The 20,345-nt window shown below is 36.0% G+C and overlaps 1 protein-coding gene across 3 annotated transcripts in view; it reads left to right on the top strand.

The window, feature by feature from the left end:
- Positions 1–20,345, top strand: part of LOC135693636 (intermembrane lipid transfer protein VPS13A) — a 72,031-nt gene that overhangs the window by 48,846 nt on the left and 2,840 nt on the right. For all 3 annotated transcript variants that reach the window (XM_089111647.1, XM_089111648.1, XM_089111649.1), the window contains 32 exons: positions 124–216; positions 621–775; positions 1,818–1,923; positions 2,324–2,458; positions 2,824–2,913; positions 3,374–3,490; positions 4,188–4,283; positions 4,842–4,925; positions 5,142–5,249; positions 5,565–5,651; positions 5,801–5,866; positions 6,212–6,334; positions 6,638–6,774; positions 6,996–7,131; positions 7,690–7,809; positions 8,177–8,286; positions 9,222–9,375; positions 9,828–9,962; positions 10,396–10,547; positions 10,873–10,975; positions 11,748–11,870; positions 12,302–12,435; positions 13,150–13,231; positions 13,855–13,968; positions 14,193–14,268; positions 14,695–14,858; positions 15,013–15,058; positions 15,738–15,861; positions 16,288–16,351; positions 17,542–17,592; positions 18,319–18,407; positions 18,646–18,775. In XM_089111647.1, coding sequence (XP_088967773.1) covers positions 124–216; positions 621–775; positions 1,818–1,923; positions 2,324–2,458; positions 2,824–2,913; positions 3,374–3,490; positions 4,188–4,283; positions 4,842–4,925; positions 5,142–5,249; positions 5,565–5,651; positions 5,801–5,866; positions 6,212–6,334; positions 6,638–6,774; positions 6,996–7,131; positions 7,690–7,809; positions 8,177–8,286; positions 9,222–9,375; positions 9,828–9,962; positions 10,396–10,547; positions 10,873–10,975; positions 11,748–11,870; positions 12,302–12,435; positions 13,150–13,231; positions 13,855–13,968; positions 14,193–14,268; positions 14,695–14,858; positions 15,013–15,058; positions 15,738–15,861; positions 16,288–16,351; positions 17,542–17,592; positions 18,319–18,407; positions 18,646–18,775 — 3,504 coding nt within the window. The remainder of the gene's footprint in view (positions 1–123; positions 217–620; positions 776–1,817; positions 1,924–2,323; positions 2,459–2,823; positions 2,914–3,373; positions 3,491–4,187; positions 4,284–4,841; positions 4,926–5,141; positions 5,250–5,564; positions 5,652–5,800; positions 5,867–6,211; positions 6,335–6,637; positions 6,775–6,995; positions 7,132–7,689; positions 7,810–8,176; positions 8,287–9,221; positions 9,376–9,827; positions 9,963–10,395; positions 10,548–10,872; positions 10,976–11,747; positions 11,871–12,301; positions 12,436–13,149; positions 13,232–13,854; positions 13,969–14,192; positions 14,269–14,694; positions 14,859–15,012; positions 15,059–15,737; positions 15,862–16,287; positions 16,352–17,541; positions 17,593–18,318; positions 18,408–18,645; positions 18,776–20,345) is intronic.

Below are 20,345 nucleotides of genomic sequence, written 5' to 3' on the forward strand. Positions count from 1 at the left end.
GCTTTAGTCAATGTAGCTATCCGGTTTGAAGTTAGCTCACTATCAGGAAATACGTTGTTTTATACCGTAACTTACAGTAAGGTTTTTAGCAATTTCGAATCATGTTAACTTGTTTTATCTTAGCTTCTTGCTGGACCTGGCACAAATTATTCCATTGTGGTTGATATTGATGCTTCTGAAGGACAGCGAACTGTCACTCTTCGGTCTCCGTTACAAGCAAGTATTTTCCAAATATCCATTTATTGCTTTCCAATCATGAGCTACATTTTTTACCTTATAGCATAACCCCTGCTATCTGATATCATTTACGTTCTTGAGTCAAGTTCCCCTCATATGAAGGCAATAGTATCCTATCCGTATTTGCTATCCCAACTTCTCAAGTCAAGTCAGGTCAAGTCAAGTCAGGTCAAGTCAAGTCAGGTCAAGTCAAGTCAAGTCAAGTCAAGTCAAGAATAGCACTAGCAGAAGATTTGAATTACTTTTTCATATTTTACTTACTTCTCACACTGTGGTTCTTTGCCAGTTTATTATGTTTGTAAAATTGTTTGAATCTTCCTTTCTCTTAGCATTAAATCACTTTGTAAAGCATCATTTTTGTTAAATTATCTCTCTCTGTTTAGGTACGCAACCATTTCCCAATGCCGATTGATATTTCGTATGAAAACAAAGACAAAAAGATCAAACACATGTCGACTGTCAAGCGAAACGAAATATTTTCGGTTCCCCTTATGGTTGCATATCACGCTAAACTCTTTATGAAACCGGCCGGATTTGGGTGAGATTTTTATGGCAATAGATAACGAAAGGTCATTCATCACTGCTGTTGTTAATGTACTCCAGTGTATCTAAAAGACGGCCCCCCCGTGTATTAATTTCAGAAGAATTTGCCCTCTCCCCGTTGCTTATTAGCACCCCCCTTCTATTTTATTCTACAAATCAAGTCATTTGATTTTCATTATTCGTTGTTTTCTTTAGTAATCAAAGCAGGAAATTTAGAAAAGAAGAAAAAAGGCATACTTTCTGCTCAGTTTTTTTGTCAAATCTCAACCGTACAAAGGAAACCGATGATTTTTGACTTGGAAGTTAAAAGCTGTAAATTTGATTTATCTTTGTATGATTGCAATTTTCTCTAAAACTATGCAAGAAACTGAAACCAAGTTTTGACTGTATATTCTAAAAGGTACTTCGATTTCAAAAAAAGATTGCCGACATGAACACCCCCTTCTATTAGCACCCCTTCTATTGAAAACTGGTCGGAATGAACACCCCCTTCTATTAGCACCCCCTTCTTTTAAAAACTGGTCGGAATGAACACCCCACTTCTATTAGCACCACCTTCTATTGAAAACTGGTCGGAATGAACACCCTCTTCCATTACCTCCACCTTTCTATTAGAGACACTAGAGTAATATCAATCAATCAAATTTATTTGCTGGATGTTATGCCAATCAGTATTAGCAAAATAAGTATAAAGTTGGGCAATGGTCTGACTGTGAGAAATTTCGACTTGTAGATTATATTTTATGAATTCATTTTCAAAGTCTCTTGAACGCCCTGTTGCTGAAGTGTTTTTTTACCAGTTTCTAGTAACCGACACCGCACCCCCTCTCCCCCCAAACAATGTTTGTTTAAAAGTTGAATATCATACCTATCGTAATGGAACCCAATGGGCCACACTTTGGATAACAAAACATTGTTTGGAGTTGGAGGGGGATGCAGTATAAAATGCTGAAAAATTCACTGAAGCTTACCAAGACTTTTGGCAGGCATTATTTGCATCTCACACAGTTACTCAATTTTCAAATCAATATTCCAAGGTACGAGGAAACAACGGAGGGTATATCATGGGGAAGTTTTGGTGAACGAAAAACAAGAAAGCTTTTCACATGCCGAGGCGAATCAAGCCAGCCATTATATATTCAGGTAGCCTTGGATTTCATATTTTCATTCGCTAAGGTGGTAATTATATAATGTATAACAAGATAAATATTCAATGTTTCAGGTTTTATGTATTTATTTATGTTGCATTTCGTTCATATGAAATTAAGACAAAAGACAAAAACCAGTTCTATGAAGTTATTATTTTGTTTTATTGAAGTCGTGATTATGATGATAATGTTATGGAAAGAATGCTAGCCTCGAATTCATAAATTGTCATTAACAGCCTTAAGATTTATGCTATCGCAGCATCAATAGAAGATATAGACTACTTCTTCTATATAAGAAACAATGAACCCCAATATGTAATTTTTTACTGGAATTTTTAATTAAAGTCAGTCTGCCGAAATTTCGAAAAATACAAGCGTCCCTTTTTTGATACCAGATTGTCTGCGAGGAACAAGTTTACACTTCATCAACTTCTGGCTTGGAGAGATTCGCACCAAAGTTTACTTTCCACTGCCATCCGACTGTCGTGCTTCACAACTACCTTCCAACCAACATTCTTTACCGATCAACGGTTTGTTGTCATCAGTGACATTTGTATTTTACCGAGGCCTTTGTTTCCCGGTGTTAGTAATTTGGTATTCAATTGTGTGTTTTGAGTATCACTTTAATTAATAAGATGAATATCTACTCAATTTGTTGCTCCGCTACATTTAACAAATCCTTGATATTTTTGAGAATTTTATTTTAGGTTTGTTGATGAAACTGTAAGGTTGCGGTCATGTTAGTAGCTTATAGGCCTAGTGCAAAATTTCGAATTCTCATTGATAAGCGTAATCATGAAGCGTCATACTCAGTAGAAAGCGTAACGGCGTATCGAGTGGAAGAACGGCATGTTTGTGGCGGCCTACTGCAACTGAAAGTGTTTTATTCTTTTAGGGGATGTTCAATTTTGAACCTTTGAAAGGAGGCGAGAATTGGCCTCTCTTCAGCGCTGACATTGCTCAGATGCCGGTCATTGAGCTACAGGTGACTAATCTCGACCTCTTATTGAAGCAGACCTCGATTGAAATCATATGATGGGTAGCTTTTATATTTGCTTGAGCGAAGAAAAAGCTTGCCTGCTTTTATCATTTCTTCAGCCACCCTGTTCACTAATAATTCAGCTCATTTTAAAATACTGACATTTGACCAGTAACTTCCTGGCTAAGGAGAGGGGTACTGTCGTAGGAAGAGCAAATCTACTTACAAAGACATTTGTGATTAAGAATCGCCCTTATTTAAACGACCTTCAGGAAATTTTGACGATCAGTTCAGGATTTTGTCTACTGGCATTCAGGAAAATGGGACAGCATGACCCATTATATGACCGATTTTTAAATTATTTGAACTTCCCTTTCTTTTTATTGGTCTTTCAGTACACTTCAGTATTTCATGTGAGGCAAGCTTTTATATGCTTCTGTCTTTTCACAATGTTTACGACTTTTAGGTGTCTGGGTACCTTGGCAAAGAATGGAGTGGCAGCTTTTCGTTGAAGGAAAAGAAAGAAAACGACGAGATAAAAAAGATCAAACTGACGCCAAAAGAAGGAGATGATATATTGTGGGTAGGTCATCAATAGTTGACTTGTTTTCCTGGCAATTCTTAGGAAATTTGTCGTTAGAAAGCAAATAAAATGTTTGAGTTTTGATAGCCACGTGAGTTGTTTCGTGGCAAGATCAGGCATTTTATTCTCTCTTCCTATTAACGGGTGATAACGTTCATACTGGTATAATGGTTTTGCTATATAATATCAGAATGTCAGCTACTGTAAAGCAACCTTGTCGAAACGTTAACTTTTTTAGTTAAAATTCAAAACTGTTGAACAATATAAGTAGCTAATCAGATCTATTCTGAAGACTTAAACTCTTTTTTATAAAAGAAAAGATGATTTTTCTCGAGACTCGATGTTCTCATTTTTAGCATAATTTTAAGGCTCAGGTGTTCTTAATATTGTTCTAATTGCAATATTACTGTTTACTAAAAAAAATGAATATCAAGTAAGTTGTTTCCAAGACCCCTGAATGGCAGTCTTGCATGACATTATCAGTTGCATGGTTTTTAGCTGACAATATTTGCTCTGTATTTTAACACGAGAGAAAATTTTCAGATTGATTTCTTGTAATTTTCCTCTGGTGCTTGGCATGTTCTCACACTGTTTTTCAGACAATCCAAGACTCGTTGTTCTTATAAGAAAGATTGTAATGTAGCGAATAGGATAAATTTTTTTTACCAGAAACTTATTATCAGCAATTTCTGTTCAGATTGGAATTTACGTGAACGACAAAGGAAGTCAACATCTTACGTTTTACAGTCCTTATTGGATTGTGAACAAAACTGGTAGAGCCCTCGAATACCAGGTGATCTCTTAATTTATATTGACATATATTAGCCTCTGTTTGACATAAACACGACCCAACCTCGTAGTTTGTATGTATTGAAGTCACATAATGTATACCGTAAATCGTCGAATTGCCCCCCCCCCTCGAAAAAGCCCCCCGTCGAATAAGCCCTCACTCTAGAACTACAAATTGTCAATAAGCCCCCCTCCTCGAATAAATAAATAAACGAGGTCTTTTAATAATGTCTTCTTAATGTCTACAATAATTTTATAAGCCCCTCCCCTCGTATAAGCCCCCCTCGAATAAGCCCCCCATCCAAAAATATCAAAAATAAATAAGCCCCCAGGGGGGTAATTCGAGGATTTACGGTATTTAAGCACTCTTCTTTACCGCCTAAAATTTTTTTACTAGAATTTTGCATTTAGCTGGTTTGCAAGTAGCAAAAATACTTAAAGTGCTGAACTAGAGAATTTTCTTTATGAAAGTCCCAAGATGAAATTACCTGAATGTCCCTAGGTGAAGTAATTGTACAAGTGCGTGTCTTTTTGAGTATGTAAAGTGCCATTTTGAATCTAGGCGAGTGGAGAGCCGAGGATTTTCAAGCATAATGGATCGTCACCCGAAACATTTATGTTGATGGTACAAGGAAACAATAAAAAGGTAGGCTTCATTTTTAGATAATTCGCAAATTATTGCAAAAGTTACTCGTTTATTTATGCTGTTGTTCAATACGTTGACTGGCCTAAGCTATTTTGTTTACTTTTGTCAGTCTAAACTGCCACCAAAAGCCCATTGTATCTTCGTGCTTGATTGAGTTTTACTTCGAGATTTCAACAAAACCTAGCGCCTGATGAACTTTTCTGTGGATTTTTGTAGATGAAGCTTTGTGTTTCTGGTTGTGAATGGTCGAGTGATTTCTCCGTCGATACAATTGGAAGCGATGGTTCTGTCAAATCAGTTGGTAAACATGGGAAAACATACGAGGTAACACAAAATAGAATATCAAAAACAATTCGTTGATTCCCCATAGCTGATGTTATTTTTTTGTTTCTATCTAAGTATCTGTGATTAATCTTCAAGTGAGAAATGGCATTTGGTGTTTCTTTAAGAATAGAAATTAAATCTTGCTAATAACGGAATCATAGACAGAAACATGGCCTATGTCGGAAATCAGAGTGATGATGTCATTTTAAGCTAAATCTGCAGTGAATTACTTGTTACTTGGAATTGCATATGAAGACGAACATCCAGTGGCTTCAAATATCATATTCGTTTGACGTTTGTTTACTTCATCTTCAGATTGGTGTTGGCATCAGTTTGTCCTACTTCAGTTTGACCAAGATTGTTACACTGACGCCCCTCCACATGCTTTCTAATCACACCGAGGTAACAGTCAATGCCAATTTACACTATTCACGCCATATCTAACGTCAAGTTTTTGTGACGTCATATCTCTATGATCTGATGACAGTTATAATATGTGAATTAATAAATTTTATCTATTAATCTATTAATCTAACCTCTCTTTTTCCTAGCATTTGATCAGTTTAGCTGAGGCTGATGCCAAAGTGGCAGAATTTCATGACATCAAACCTGGCGAGGTAATGATATTTGAAAGCGCAACCCTGCTCTTATATCTTTATGGATCCAGTTGGCCATCTCTCATTGTCACTGGTTTAAATAACAAACAACTCTTTGATTTTGTTTATCACAGTTTAATATATACCATACTTCACTTAAATTCCTTTGTCACATATTTACCGACCACACTACGAAAAATTCTGTCGCAATTTTTGATCATGATAAAATCTTGAACCCTAAAGAACATGGTTCAGCATTTCACCGGCGAAGCTGTATTTGTATTCATGGCCCAGTTGTATTTTCTCTCACTTTTCACTTGCCTTACCTATATTATATGATTCAATATCTTTTGTTCCGCACTTTAGTCTATTCCATTTTGGCCCTCGGTTCTGCCTCCGACAAATCTTTACATCAATGTGAATGGAAGAGAGTCAATCAAGTTCAACCCAGTTCCTGTAACGACCCTGCTACTGAAAATAAACAATGAGGTATGCTGCAATACATTTTCATACCTATTTCCAATACCTGTAAAGTAATTTTGGAAATGTCTTGGTATGTTATTCTTAAGTTTGCACAAGAAGGAGGGCGAAGGGAATCAGGTACAATCCAAAGAAGCTTGAGAAACCAATGATAAATTATTTTTTTTGCAGCTGAAGAGGAATGTGACTCCAGAAAGTAACTATTTGGTGTCCCCTCTTAACTCAGTAATGTTTAACTGTCTTCTAAACCAAATCAGTTTTACTCATAGTTTAACTCGTGAAATTCACCCCCTTTTTCTGTTATCTTTTCAGATTGGGGGAGTTTGTGTGAGTTTCCAAGAAAAGGACTCTGCTTCTATTCTTTCATTCAGCCCCTATTTTGAGGGGGCTGCTCCTGTTCGCATAGAGAATTACTGTCCAAATATAAGCATGGTCAGTTACAAACAGAGGTAAGTACGTTTGAGTTATCCCGTTCGCTACTTTTGTTCAGTCTCAGCTAGTTTCGCTTACCTACTCAAATTAACAAGAGATTTTGAGGCAGTTTACCTCCTGCTAATCAGCAGCTAAGGAGGGGGGGGGGGGTTCGACGTGTCAGTTTTTGTTTTATCAGTCTCTTTACATTTGTATATGCCTGGGGCCACCTTTATAATGTTGATCGCATATTTTGCAGTGAAGCTGAAAAGACGTGGGTTTTGTGCTACGGACAATCCGTGTTGTATACTTGGGATGACCCAATGAAGAGCCACGAACTGACTTGCAGTTTCATTGAGCCCAAGAGCACGACAGAAACTATATCATTAGATAAGGTAGGGTAATATTTTTAAGGATGTCCACGTTTATTTGTCAGATGGCTGGATAAAGCTCTGACAAATGAAACAACTTTGCGCAATGCAAAGCAAATAGGATGTTAGTTAAAAAATGAAACATCTTGATCACTACACAGTGTTTTATATGTTGATGATTGTATCAGACATTTTGTGTCATTCTGAAAATACGTTTTACTGACTTTTCTCTTATTAAACAATAGAAATATTTAGTATATTAAGTCGTGTACGATAACTGTTAAAATTTATCTAGATATCTGAACAAGTAAAATTTAGTTTATTGTATGTTGTAAGTATATACAAAATTGAAAAAGTAGAATGAATGTTTGCCACATCAGCGATCAGTAATTCTGATATCAGTAAGCCTCTAACCTCTACTTTCTACTTTCCCTTCGGACTTGACTGCTTTCCTTTTTATGGTGTTAATCTAAAGTACTTGTTTTGGTCAAAAAATACCCCAAGTATAGTTGCTATCAAAATTTTCTCTTTTTCGTATGGTCTTAGAGCATATTTTGGAAATATTTGGAACTTTTCTTTCAGAATGGCTTCGGCAGAATGTCAGCTGATGATAAACCAGTCTATTGGGTCAGTTTCCTGGATGGACTACAAAGGGTGTTACTGTTCACAGAGGACTTCAAGTTGGCCTACAAGGCCAGCCAAGTATGTGTACAGTGCTCCTTCATATATATTTGTTTATCTATAACATATATTTGCAAAATTACCAAATTTCAGCCTTTCAGTCAAAGTATAAAGAAGATTTAGCCACGGTTTAGACTTATCGTGTCTGTTCATGCAAATTTTAACAAACTCTTGTCAATTAATATTAATTATTGTAAATTTATAAAGAACTTGAATCTTGGCGAGATTTAGGAGTACCATATTTAGCTACGTTGATTTTATGAATTCAGTTTTAAAAAAAGCATACATTTCGACTATAAAAACATAATTCTTAAGTTTTCATGTTTTTATGTCGTTTTTTATTTGATTTTCCGCTTCTAAGATTGTTTTATTGTGAATTCACTTTTAGGAGCAGACGTTGCGCCCAACGCAGGATATTTCAGTAAGCCTGCGCAGCATCGGTCTATCGTTGGTGGATGTAGACAAAAAGCTTGATATTGCATACGTCGGTATCAGAAAGTACGTTCAGATAACCATTGACTTTGTCACCTTTTCCGTGATATCAGCTGATACTTTTTTGTGTATAAAGAATGAGTACAATATTAAATGTACTGCCAGACTCGCTTCGTTGCACAGTGTTGATATACAAGTCAGACTGGATCACAAAGTACATCGACCGTTTGATGAAACCTTAGAATTTGTTTTACTCGTTCATGGTGTGGGTTAAAATAACAACCTCTATTCATGTTTTCTTTACTTATTTTTGACTAAAAATATAATATATATTGGAAATGGTAAAATATAATTTATAAACCAACTCTAATTATCATTCTATACGTTTTTGGTTTTTTTACACACGTGTGTCAGTCATACTAATTTTTCATAAATGCTCACCTTTTCCCACAATACAAGCTGCAATGCTAATCAAATGCTTCTTATTTGAAAACCCAAGTTCCATATGGCGACCTTATGTTACATCAGACGTTTCATTGAAAGACTGTAAACCACGATGAAATTACAGATAATTTTTATCAGAAGAAGGAACCGTCAGGCTATAATCAAATAAAACTAAACCTCCTGCCATTCCATGGGAGCCAATTTAAAATGTTCTTTTAAATATTTAAAAAAATTATTGTTTCAACAATAATTTTTATCCGAATGAATTATGTTTTTGTTTCTTTTTATTTTTGGACATGTTAATGATTGCCCAAGTAAAATGGTGGCTCGTGGTTCGTGTCCCTGACATGACCAAACTTTCACCCAAAGTGGGGAGAGTCGCCAGCTCTCTGTAATTCCAGGCTTAGGAATCATGAGGTGTGGTCACATCGAGAGGAAGGACCAGGACACTCTGGTCGATAAGCATAGCTTCTCAGTGTCCTAAAAACTACCTTCGGATGCCAGGTAGCAACAAATACAAATACAAATCGTAAAAGCTAAAATCAACTTGATTCTAGGAGCGACGTGCATTGGGAAGAGCAGAGACAGAAAAGATGGAAGTCAATGAGCAGAAGATTGATCCACGCCCTGGAAGAGGGATATCAGAAAGTGCGGAATCAGAAATCCATGTCACCGGATGCCAGTGGCAAAATAACGATCAGTGACCTTGAAGTAGGTCGATTAAAAACTTCGATATGATGATCTCATGATTGTAGTTTGATTGTGATTGCAGTGATTCAGTTTTTCAGGTTGATTTTAGTGCGGTGATTGTGTGATTCGGGATGATTGTGTTGGCAATGATTATGTGATTTTGTTTGACAGTAAGATAGAAATGAGTTAATGATTGCGTTTGATCATGACGATTCGAATAATTCTGTTTGGTAATAGAATTATTGTTAATATAAGTCAGTTATTTTAAGAATGATTGATTTATTTTGATTTGAAAGCAACAATTTGTGTTTTCTTTTTGACCTTCACTTCATTAGGTATTTAAATGCTCAATTTATATGCATCTCCTTATAGTATTTAGTACGTTACATATTCCTTTTAACTAGCAATTGTTAGTTTGTGTATTCCTGCAGCGATGTTTAATCCTAGCTTTAACTAGCAAAATTTTGTTTCAGGTTGACTTTGACAAAATGATGATAACAAAACCAACAAAGATAAGAATTCGGCGGACATACCACAGTGGTCTCTCTTTACAGTACATTGTGTCTCCTAATCTCATGCAGATCCATGCAAAAATCAACTCACTGCAGGTACAACTATTTAAACATTTCCAGCCTTTGCTTTTTGTAAACGGCATTTATGTAGTTTTATCTCTAGCTTTCCTCTGCTGGAGAAATAGCTGGTAGACGTCATACACAAAACCTTTGGCTTTCCTGTTGACACCGCTAAGCCTGAAGGCACTGCAAAAAATTAAGCCAGGAGAAAACCCTAAAGTATTGCTGTTGCCACTGTAGAGCAGCAACCAATCTGTAACATTGCTTTTTGCACAAAGGGGATAAGTTAAGAATGTATATATCCTAAGATAATTTTATTGAGTATTTTATCTGATATTTTCATTTGATAATACCTTTCCGTATTACTTGTGATTTTCGATACTAAATGTTGCTTTAAATCTGCATTTTCGCTTGCCTAGTACATGGCTAGTACTTGACAAGTTAATTTTATATATTCTCTTCTGTGCAGATCGACAGCCATATCCCAGGATCAACATTTCCAACCGTCCTACACCCAGTAGAACCTCCAAAATCAATTGCAGCAGAAAATGCTCCAAAACCATTCTTTGAACTTAGTTTGACAACAAAAGTTAGTAAGAACCAATATGTGAATGAAATCAGGTAAGGTGATGTTACAATCAACAAGTCACTTTCTTAAAACATCGCGAACAACATCTAAAGATATTTTTTTGATAATAAAGAAAATATAATATGTGTTTGCAATTTTTGTTCCTTCCTGATGTATAGCACCGTCCCAAAATATCGATGTATTATCTGAAAACGAAACGCCTTTAAGCTAATTCTACGGCCTTTTCTTTCACTGATCGTTTGTTGTTTTTCAAGATGAAAAATTTGTGTAAATTTCAACTCTATGCTTGAATTTGTTTTGTTTGTAAACCATCGTTTCTATACACGGCTTGCATATACTGCTTTTACATTTGTTTAGCTACTTCAAAGTCCTTGTGCAGGAAATGGATGTCCGTGTTGACAAAGGATTTTTAATGGCCTTAATAGATCTGTTTACAAGTGCAGAAACAAGGGGGACTGAGGTATGTTTGCTAAGGGTTTATTGTGTCTGAAGCTAGAAAAATCTTAAGAGAAGTAAATATGTGAGAATATTGGCGCTGAGGGTACCTTTTTAGGTTGAAAAATCAGCCAGAAGTACTGTGTCAAATAAGGATCTCGTTCAATAGTCATTTGGGCTTTTTGGCCACCAATGAATTTAAATATCGAAAGCAATTAATTTTGATTTTAAATTAATCCGCAGCAGCGAAAAATTCCCTTTTGATCATTTTTATGCAAGAAAATATTTTGATAGCTTTACTTTTTGTGTCCGAATTTGAACAACCTTGTCCTTTCTGATTTTTCTGATTGGCCTATTTCGATCCACAACTGGGTATTTATTTTCCAGCTTGATAATTTCGACCCTAATTCTCAAGTTTTATATATACTCTTTGTGGTGTCAGATGATTCTCAGGTTTTATACTCTGTGTAGTGTCAGACTTTAGTATGTTGTAAAATGTTTGCTTTTTTCAAAGCCATTTTCAAACCTTGTCTTGTACATAAGTGTATCCAAGTGTCCTTTCCTCTTTTGAAAATGTCGATTCAAAAACCAACAGTGTGGCTTAGATCTCGCGATGAATATCAAACGAGTGATTCTTCGTTTATCAAAAGACGGAGAAAGACTTTTAAAATCGTATTCTCGAGCATAATAATTTTTCAGTGCTATTTCCTTTTTCTTTATGTCATGCCACATTTATACCGTTGTTGAGCATTTCTTATCAACTTTAATGGAGCATTTCTTATTGAAAATCGTTTTAGATTGAGCAGTACAAATGGGATATGGAAACTGCTGTCAGGGACCTGGCCGACAGTCCAGAATTCCAAGCAGCCCAACAGGACACAAGATATTTCTTTGACTATTTGCATCTTTCCCCACTTAAGGTTTGTTAGATATAATTTATGTACCAACTATGACATCATTTATACTCTTTGAGTTGTAATTACTGCAGTCATAGGCTCGTAACCAGAGTTACTTTGGATTCCTAATTAGTTGTATTTGACGCTAGTTAGTTTTGTCTTGATATAATAATAAGAAACGATCGTATAATGGAAAAACATCTAATGTATAACGTTTGAATTATTTTTTGCTATCAGCAGTTTCATCAAGAAACGATTGAGTTGCAAGTATTAAACCGTACAGCCACTTCTTGTCTTTCAATATTTATTTTATAAAAACATAATTCTGTTTCATCCCTCGCAAGTAGCAACCTTATGTGAAGATTTACCGAATAGCATGCAATGCTGAATAGAATGTCAATGCATCTGCTTATCGATGTCATATTTCTCAAGACTCTGCTTTCTTTCCCCTTCAGATTCACGTGAGCTTCTCAATGACGGGGGGACATGCTCTTCAAGAGGCCAACCAAAGCCATGGTGCACCAATAATCAATCTGCTGTTTCAAAGTGTCGGTGTCGCATTTACCGAAGTGCAGGATGTTGAATTCCGGTAGGTCGTCCGGTTAGAAATTATTGAATCCAGAAAACGATCACGTCTGTCCTTGTTTAAGGGATCTGATGCGATCATATGCAAGTTTGATGGACTATGTCTCCAAGCCTGAGAGTCCGCTGTTTGAATCTGAAGTTTGTCTCTTGTAAATGCTCTAACAAGCGACTGTCCAAGGGAATAGATCCTTTAATTTAGGACATTAGGAACAGTTAATGCTTGTATTAATTACATCATAGTTATTGCACATGGTACTAGCGTCGGAGGACGGGGGTGGGACGTGGGTACCAGTGTGCCAATAATTTTCTAATTCGGCTAATTACCATGCAAAGATCACGATGAATTGGGTTGCAGCACAAAGGCACGCGCTACAACCCTTTCCATGCTAACATATATACCAGAACCTTGGTTTCGTGAAATGAGACTCAAAATCAAAGAAAATATTAAGAAAAGCAACTGTTAGATTTTTATTGAAAAATTCGTTCCATTTGAAAGAGCAGGAGCTTTCGGAATTCCCTTCTATGAAATTTCTGTTGTCCATTAAACGCAGCAAAGTTGATCATTTGCATCACATTCGAATACTGCTTCTCTGACAATTTATTGCCTCGAGATAAAATCTGCTTAGTTATGAAAAATGATGAACAAATCCGCTGAGCAGATTAAAATTTGACTCACTACCTAGTCGTTATTATTCAGTTGAGTTGCTTTCCCATTTAGACTGGCGTGTTTTGAAGTTGATTCTTCGTTGCTGAGTCAGCAGCAATTGATGGATGCTGTGTTGAAACATTACCAACATCAGGTAATCTTCACTCGATTTTGAAAATCATTTTTCTTTTCAAAGCTATATTTTAGTAACTTTTCGGTTTGCTTTCTAAGTTATTTTGATATTTGTAGCTGCAAAAAATGCAGTTAACCTGAATGCTTGTGTGGTAATAATTCGGACGCCAACTATCTAAATGGTAATTTGATTTAGCCTTTCTTCTCCGATCTTCTACTTGCTAGAGGGCCAGTTTCCTTAAAGATTGGTCAATAGAAATCTTCAGCGACGGAATTTGAAACTTTTCATGTGACACATGGCTTTTACTAGTTATCTGGCAGTGGTTCTGATTTGACTGATTTTAATCCTGGTACAAGATCCCTCCTGTTTGTAGGAACAAACAAGAACGTGATTGTAACTGTTTTCCATTTATGGTACTGACTCGTACTTCTTTGACGTGGTTTGTCTAACCAACTTTTCTGCAGAATTTGAAGTACAACCCTTGATGAAAGAAGACACGTTATCGTCTGTAAAATGTTTGCCAGTCAGAAAATAATTTTGCAAAATCTAGAATCGATTATTCCGTCCTGAATCTGACACATTTTCCCGCCAATACAAATGGAAGACTTAAGACAATGTTCAACACATATTTTGTTTACTTGTAGGCCATCAAACAGCTCTATGTGCTCGTGTTTGGCTTAGACGTGCTTGGAAATCCATTTGGCCTTATATCTGGCATCACAACTGGAGCCAAAAACTTCTTCTACGAACCCTACCAGGTAATAAATAGACACACCATCTGATGGTTAACCTATCAACGACAATAGCAGTGGTTTATTCATTTTCATAGAAAGTGGCTGTTCATGCTAGTAGAGATGTTTGGTAGAACATATCTTCAGGGTTTCATCCAGAGTTCGCCCCGATCCCTAAAAGTTTTCTCGATCTTTCCTTTCAGTAAAGTAAATTGGGTCCTTACTTTAGAATTTATTGTCTCTGATTTTAGGGCTTGATTCAAGGACCAGAAGAATTTGCCCAAGGCTTGGCACTTGGAGTAAAGAGTCTTGTTGGTGGAACTGTCGGTTGGTAGTTTTTAATGGCCACATTTTCAACCATCGCTTCATACTTGGCGTTATTATGGAGAAATGCTTTTCTTTTTTTGAATTTAATCGGACGAGTTTAACTGAAGGCCCGTTAGGGCTGTCGGTGTTTCGTTGAACATGTTACTAAACAAGTTATCTTACAGTCATCTGTTGTTACTACATAAACTTGTGCAAGTAATTAAGATCTATTCAATATATGATCCGTTCGTTAGAAAATTTCGTAGTAGGGAGAAAACTTGTCTTGATCAAGAAAATCGCTATTAGATAAAGATTTTGTGGAGGGTGAATAGGAGAGCGGGGGAGAGCGGACATCCAAACCTGGCCTTCAGTAAAGTGCTCTAACCAATTTGCAATTTCGCTTTCTGCATCTTTCAGGCTAACTCATCGTTTTGTCTCTTGCTTAAGGTGGCGCTGCCGGAGCTGTTTCTAGGATAACTGGGACAGTGGGGAAAGGATTGGCTGCACTGACCCTCGATGACGAGTATCAACAAAAGCGAAGACAACAGATGAGCCAGAAACCTACAAACCTTGGACAAGGATTAGCTAAAGGAGGAAAAAGTTTCGTTAAGGTGGGCCATTATTCAAAATAACCCAGTTGTTATAACCTCTTAACATTGCATTGTGTGTCGAGTCATCTTTCATTGAAAAATCGCGGAACTTGGGTCAAAGTTTAATTCGAAAATTACTCGTTTCTCCACGTTAGTTTTGTTTTTTTCTACCCAGGGACTATTTTCTGGTGTTACTGGAATTGTCACAAAGCCTGTTGAAGGTAACTAAATCATGATGATTTTTAGTGAATTACCAATTCAATTACTAACCATAATATCTTAACTCTTTAATAAAGATAGCCAGCCAGGTTTAAAATCTTTCTTGCGTCAATTAGACGATGAATATTTCATAAACCACCAGCTCTTCTAAGCAATGTGAATATTTTGAAGGAATGTTTTGAAAAAAATGAGAAATAATGGTGCATTTAAATATGTGTGTGCCTATAAAAAGTTAATTTTTATTTTAAAAAAAGCGTTTGACTTTCTGCTAAGAATTCTAAATATTGATTCAGTCACTAAGTTTCTCGCATTTTTTCAATTCACCGCCGCTTTTATTCGTTTAATGTTCATATAAAGGTTAATTAATATTAACCAACTTCATTTCTGGATAAGCACCAAATTTAATTTAATGAACAAAATGACCGTTCTAGTTTCTAAGACATAATTTATTAATCTAATAATCATTATACATTTACAAAGTATGGTATTGCAGAAAGTTTTATGAATTCCCTGTGCTCTGCGTGCCGTTCTAGTATATGATAGTGGCTATCCAAGAATATAGAAATAAATAAAGGCCATTGTTTATTCTTTAAATTTTGTAATTGTTAAATTCTTTTCCTGTGTTTAATGTCTGTACATAAAAGTCAAAAGGTAGAATTGATAATTTGTCTTGTGTTTAAGGTGCGAAGGCGGAAGGTGCAGCTGGGTTTTTCAAAGGTGTTGGAAAAGGTTTGATTGGGGTCGTTGCAAGGCCCACAGGGGGGCTGGTAGATATGGCGAGCAGTACCTTCGAAGGGCTAAAGAGGTAAGGAGAGACCCTGATTCCCATAAGAACCTTTGCGCTACAATTTCCCACAATGCAAATTCCATACCGAAAAGGCCTAAATGGAGTTTAAGTGCTTGAAGTCTTCGGGGGCTTTTCCAAATTATCTAACTGGGGCGGGATGTGTCAAGTTTGGTAAGAGGATTTTAGTAAAGGACTAATGATGAGTCAGGAAAGGGTTATGTCAATGGGTAGCACAGCCGGTGTCCTGCTGGATGTTTGAGTTTTTTGATACCAAAGTGTTTTGAAATATTGATCTGTGAATCAGTTATCCAGCTACACAGTCTGTTACTGATATAAAAAGATCATTTCATTTGGCATTTATTGGACTCATCGAAAACAAGTCTCTTCTGCTTTATGGTATTACCATTTCTTGTTTTTTATCAACTTCAATTTTATTCCATTTAGTACTGCTGGTGGGAGGAAGCAAGTGTATCGACTCAGACTGTCCCGCGTTTTCCACGCAGATAAGGTGAGCAATGTTGTTTCGACTCAGCCTCGTCTGCTTGCTTTTTTCGAATACATTAGCATCCTGTTTTTGAGCCAGGAAATTGCCACTGTCACAGGGTCACCCACCAACCAAGAGAAATGTTTCTTTACACAAGGAAGATAACTGGGCAACCTTATTGGCACTGCCATTCTCACGCGCTTTTTTTTCGAAAAAAAAGACCAGACAATTTATTTTGCCTCTTCGTTTTACTTACAACACACAAAAATATGAAATGCTAGAAAATGACAGATCACAGAAAGGACGAAGTTCGCCCAAGAAAGATAGGTTTCCGCACACATGTATTTCAAAGTGATGGCCGTTTGAAAATTGACGGGTGTACTGTACTACAGTGCTGTTCTTTGTGTACTTGAAAATCGAAAATGCCCGGGACACTCATTTAAAGAACACTTTAACAAATCCATCATTTTCCACAACTAAAACAGTCTTTGATGGCAGTTTTTGCTTTTGAAAATAAGGAAACGTTCCATCTCTTCAAAACTTGCCTACACTGCACTCAACATCAAAATTTATAATCATAACGTCACAACAAGGTTTGTTCAGATATCCCCCGTCTGTCCCCTTTTTTCATTGCCCTAAAAGCTTTCGCGACAGATAACTAGGAAAACATAATTTGCTTTTGATGTAATTTAAGAAATATTCTATACAAGCTTACTACGTCTAGAATTTTAATAGATCTTTTTTCTTGCCACCTTTGAAGAAGTTATAAGAAGTTATCAGCATTGTGAAACATGTGTTTAATTTACTTTTGCAGTGTGGATCAATTATAAATGAGCAGTATCCATGATAATTTAGAAATCGAATGCTGATATTTGGAGGCTTATTTCGTTATCTCGTAGATGATAGTTGATCCAACCAATTGTCAATTCAGTCAAGTTCAAACAGAAACAGAATATTTATGGCTTCAATTGAGTACCAGATTATGAATTTGAAAATGATTTTATTGCAATCCGACATTGATCGTCCATTTATATTTAACATTTGAAGGCCAGCTTACTTTAATATTAAAAGTAATCTGTCCCAACTTATCGCCGGCTTCTTTATGATTCTTTTGATGTCATTATCTTTCTTTAAAATATTTATATTCTAGGCTTAATATGCTTTATCAAATCTTTGTTTGAAAAAGATTTTACAGCAAGCAATTAATCTTCTAGGTATTGCGGCCGTACATTGATTATGAAGCCCAGGGGAATAAAATATTAATGGTAAGCAGATATGAATTAAATAGTTTATAATATTACATTCAAACTGGACGATTTAGGAAAATATGGCTAGAAGGATGAAAAAGATCGCAGCCACTTCACTGGGTCGAAGTTATTGGTGGGGCAGTGTAAAAGCAGGAATGCCTTCACAGTCCGCAGTTTGCCTACTTTTAGCATATTTTTTGTAGCTGAACTGATGTAGGTGAATCATCATCATCATCATCATCATCATCATCATCATCATCGTCGTCATCATCATCATCATCATCATAAAAGCTGCATTTAAACACTGAAAGATCGATACAAGTGTCTACGCAAACCAAAAATAGTATTGATTAACCTAGAGTTTTATTTGCATAAGCTCAGGAAGATATTTGAATGTGTTGGTTCTACTTTATTGACTTGTAAACCATACCTCAATGGTACCATTTCGTAATTCCTCAATAAGAAAATCTCAAAGCAATTCTCTTAGAATGTTTATTTCGTTCTTTCATAATTTTAGTATTTAGTTTTATATAGTCGAAGTAAATCTGCCGAAATAGGTCATCATAGCCGGATATAAAAATAAAAATACCTTTAATTTTTTGCAAACACAGTTAGACCCCGATATTCCATGGAAAGTGTTGATTCTTGCTCATGAGTTGACTCATGATTACTTAAAAATTTCACTACTAATTGTTGAAAAACCCGTCGATTTGTAGCTATTAAAATATTTTGATCGAATTTCAGGAAGCAGAAAAGGGGAGGTTCGCCAAGACAGATTCTTATTTCGCTCATGCTGTGGTTGAACAGAAAGCTTATTTATTTGTTACCGACAAGTAAGTTTTGACAAATTGTTAAAGATATCAAATTAGATTGCACGTTATTTCCATATTGCCAGTTACATTACCAACACTTTTATGCAAGATAACATGGCAGCTGAAAATGGAATTCTTGAAGGACAAAAAGTTTTATCCAAAAAATCTTCCAGTTAGAAAATTGTCTGTATGTATTAGTTGTTTCATTTCTGTGCAAGTTTTATTCGGGATTCTAAGAGGATTAGTTTTATTTTTAAAGGAAAATTCTGTTGATTGGAAAAGGAGACCTGCTTGATGACTGGGACTGCAAATGGCAGATTCCCTTCACGTCCTTCAAAACAGAACCAAAATCATCAGGGAAGTCAGTGATATTTACATTGCATTCATCGGTAAGTCAAAATTTTTTTATAATTTACGATGCTTTAATCGTCTCAGCTGTCCTAAGGAAACCTTTTAGAACTTAGTTTTGTTTTTTCTCATTCGTGGACCTGTAGGTATGTTTTGAAGTACATTTGAACCTTACTTTTCAAGCAGTACCTTGTTCTTCTCTTGATCTTGATCTCTTGATTACAAAGCGTGAAGTAGATTATGTACCAATTATTATTCTTCGTTCTTTGCACCAACTAGACTGAATGATGCTTGTTGGGTTTATCAATGTGATAAAGTTTATTATTCATAAGCACGTGATAAGAGTTCAATTGACTACCTGGGTCAGTGGATCATCGTACCTTGAACGAGACAAAACATTTTGGGACAAACTGGAGCAAAGAGCTGTTCTCAGATGCTAATTCCAGTCTCTGGTCACAATTTCTGTTTCTCTCGCCTCTAATTTCAACCCTCCATTATTCTATGAAAAGTTTCGATGCCGACAGTATTTTAATGAAGAGTTTTTCTCGTGCCTGTTTATTTCAAAAGAACATACAAAAGTTGTCAATAATTGTTTTGCAATTATGCTTTCACAATCTCGGACACCTTCATTTCTCTTTTATCAATCGACCTATCCAATACATGTAAATCATTGTCTCGATAAATAACTTAATTTTCCCTTAACACTTTTTTTCACGGCCATTATGAAACTACAAACCACCTTAAGTCGGTTAATGTTATGTAAATCGTAATTACATTTCGAAACCTTCATGACATGCGCTTCCAGAATCTAAGAACCTTCAACATGGAACTTAATGTACTTGAAGCTTTATAACGTTTCTAAGTATCGTTTAATTCATAGTCATAAAGTTCTCAAGTTGTCAAACTTGATTCAAATCGGCATTTCATATCCTGGGAAGAAAATGTTTTCAATATAACCAAATTTTAAAGACGAGATTTTGGAACATGTTTATTTATTGAATCCAACCCTGTCCCCCGGTTTTTTGTACAAAAGTAGACAACACGGTCGTACTATTTTAATCCATTTTAATTCCTAATTGTTCAGTATCGGCTTGATGTAATCTGTGTTTTTGACTGTTGAAGACGTCTAACGGTGGACATTTAGTTGAGTTTCTTCATAACGCCCCTGTTTTTGGTTTATATTTTGAAACCTCCATATAAAATACAATCTTGTTTTCTCGGCTTTAATTTTTAACATTCGCTGAAGTGTGTTTTGTTGTTGCTGCTCAAATATCTAAAGTATCTAGCAATACTATTTTAATCACATTACTGAAATTGATCTTTTGTAGTCCAAGAATTTTACAACAAATAAATCGTTTTTTTATAAGATTTGAAATACCCAGCCGACGTAAACTGTCTGGCGGACTGGCATAATACGCAGATCGCCTAGTTGTTTCATCAAGGCACTTCGCCTTGGGGCTCAAACCATTGTTATTGTTAAAGAAATGGGCTTCTTCGTCTACTTCCTTGAACAACGTAGTATCACCTGGATGGGATTGGCAATTGCCCCCCTTCCGCCTCCGCCTCCCCCCTCCCCCATTAGGCTAAGATAGCCAAGTGATCTGACAATGT

Source organism: Rhopilema esculentum, chromosome 11 (assembly GCF_057945365.1).
Source record: "Rhopilema esculentum isolate cy_ngs chromosome 11, ASM5794536v1, whole genome shotgun sequence".
Classification (NCBI taxonomy): domain Eukaryota; kingdom Metazoa; phylum Cnidaria; class Scyphozoa; order Rhizostomeae; family Rhizostomatidae; genus Rhopilema; species Rhopilema esculentum.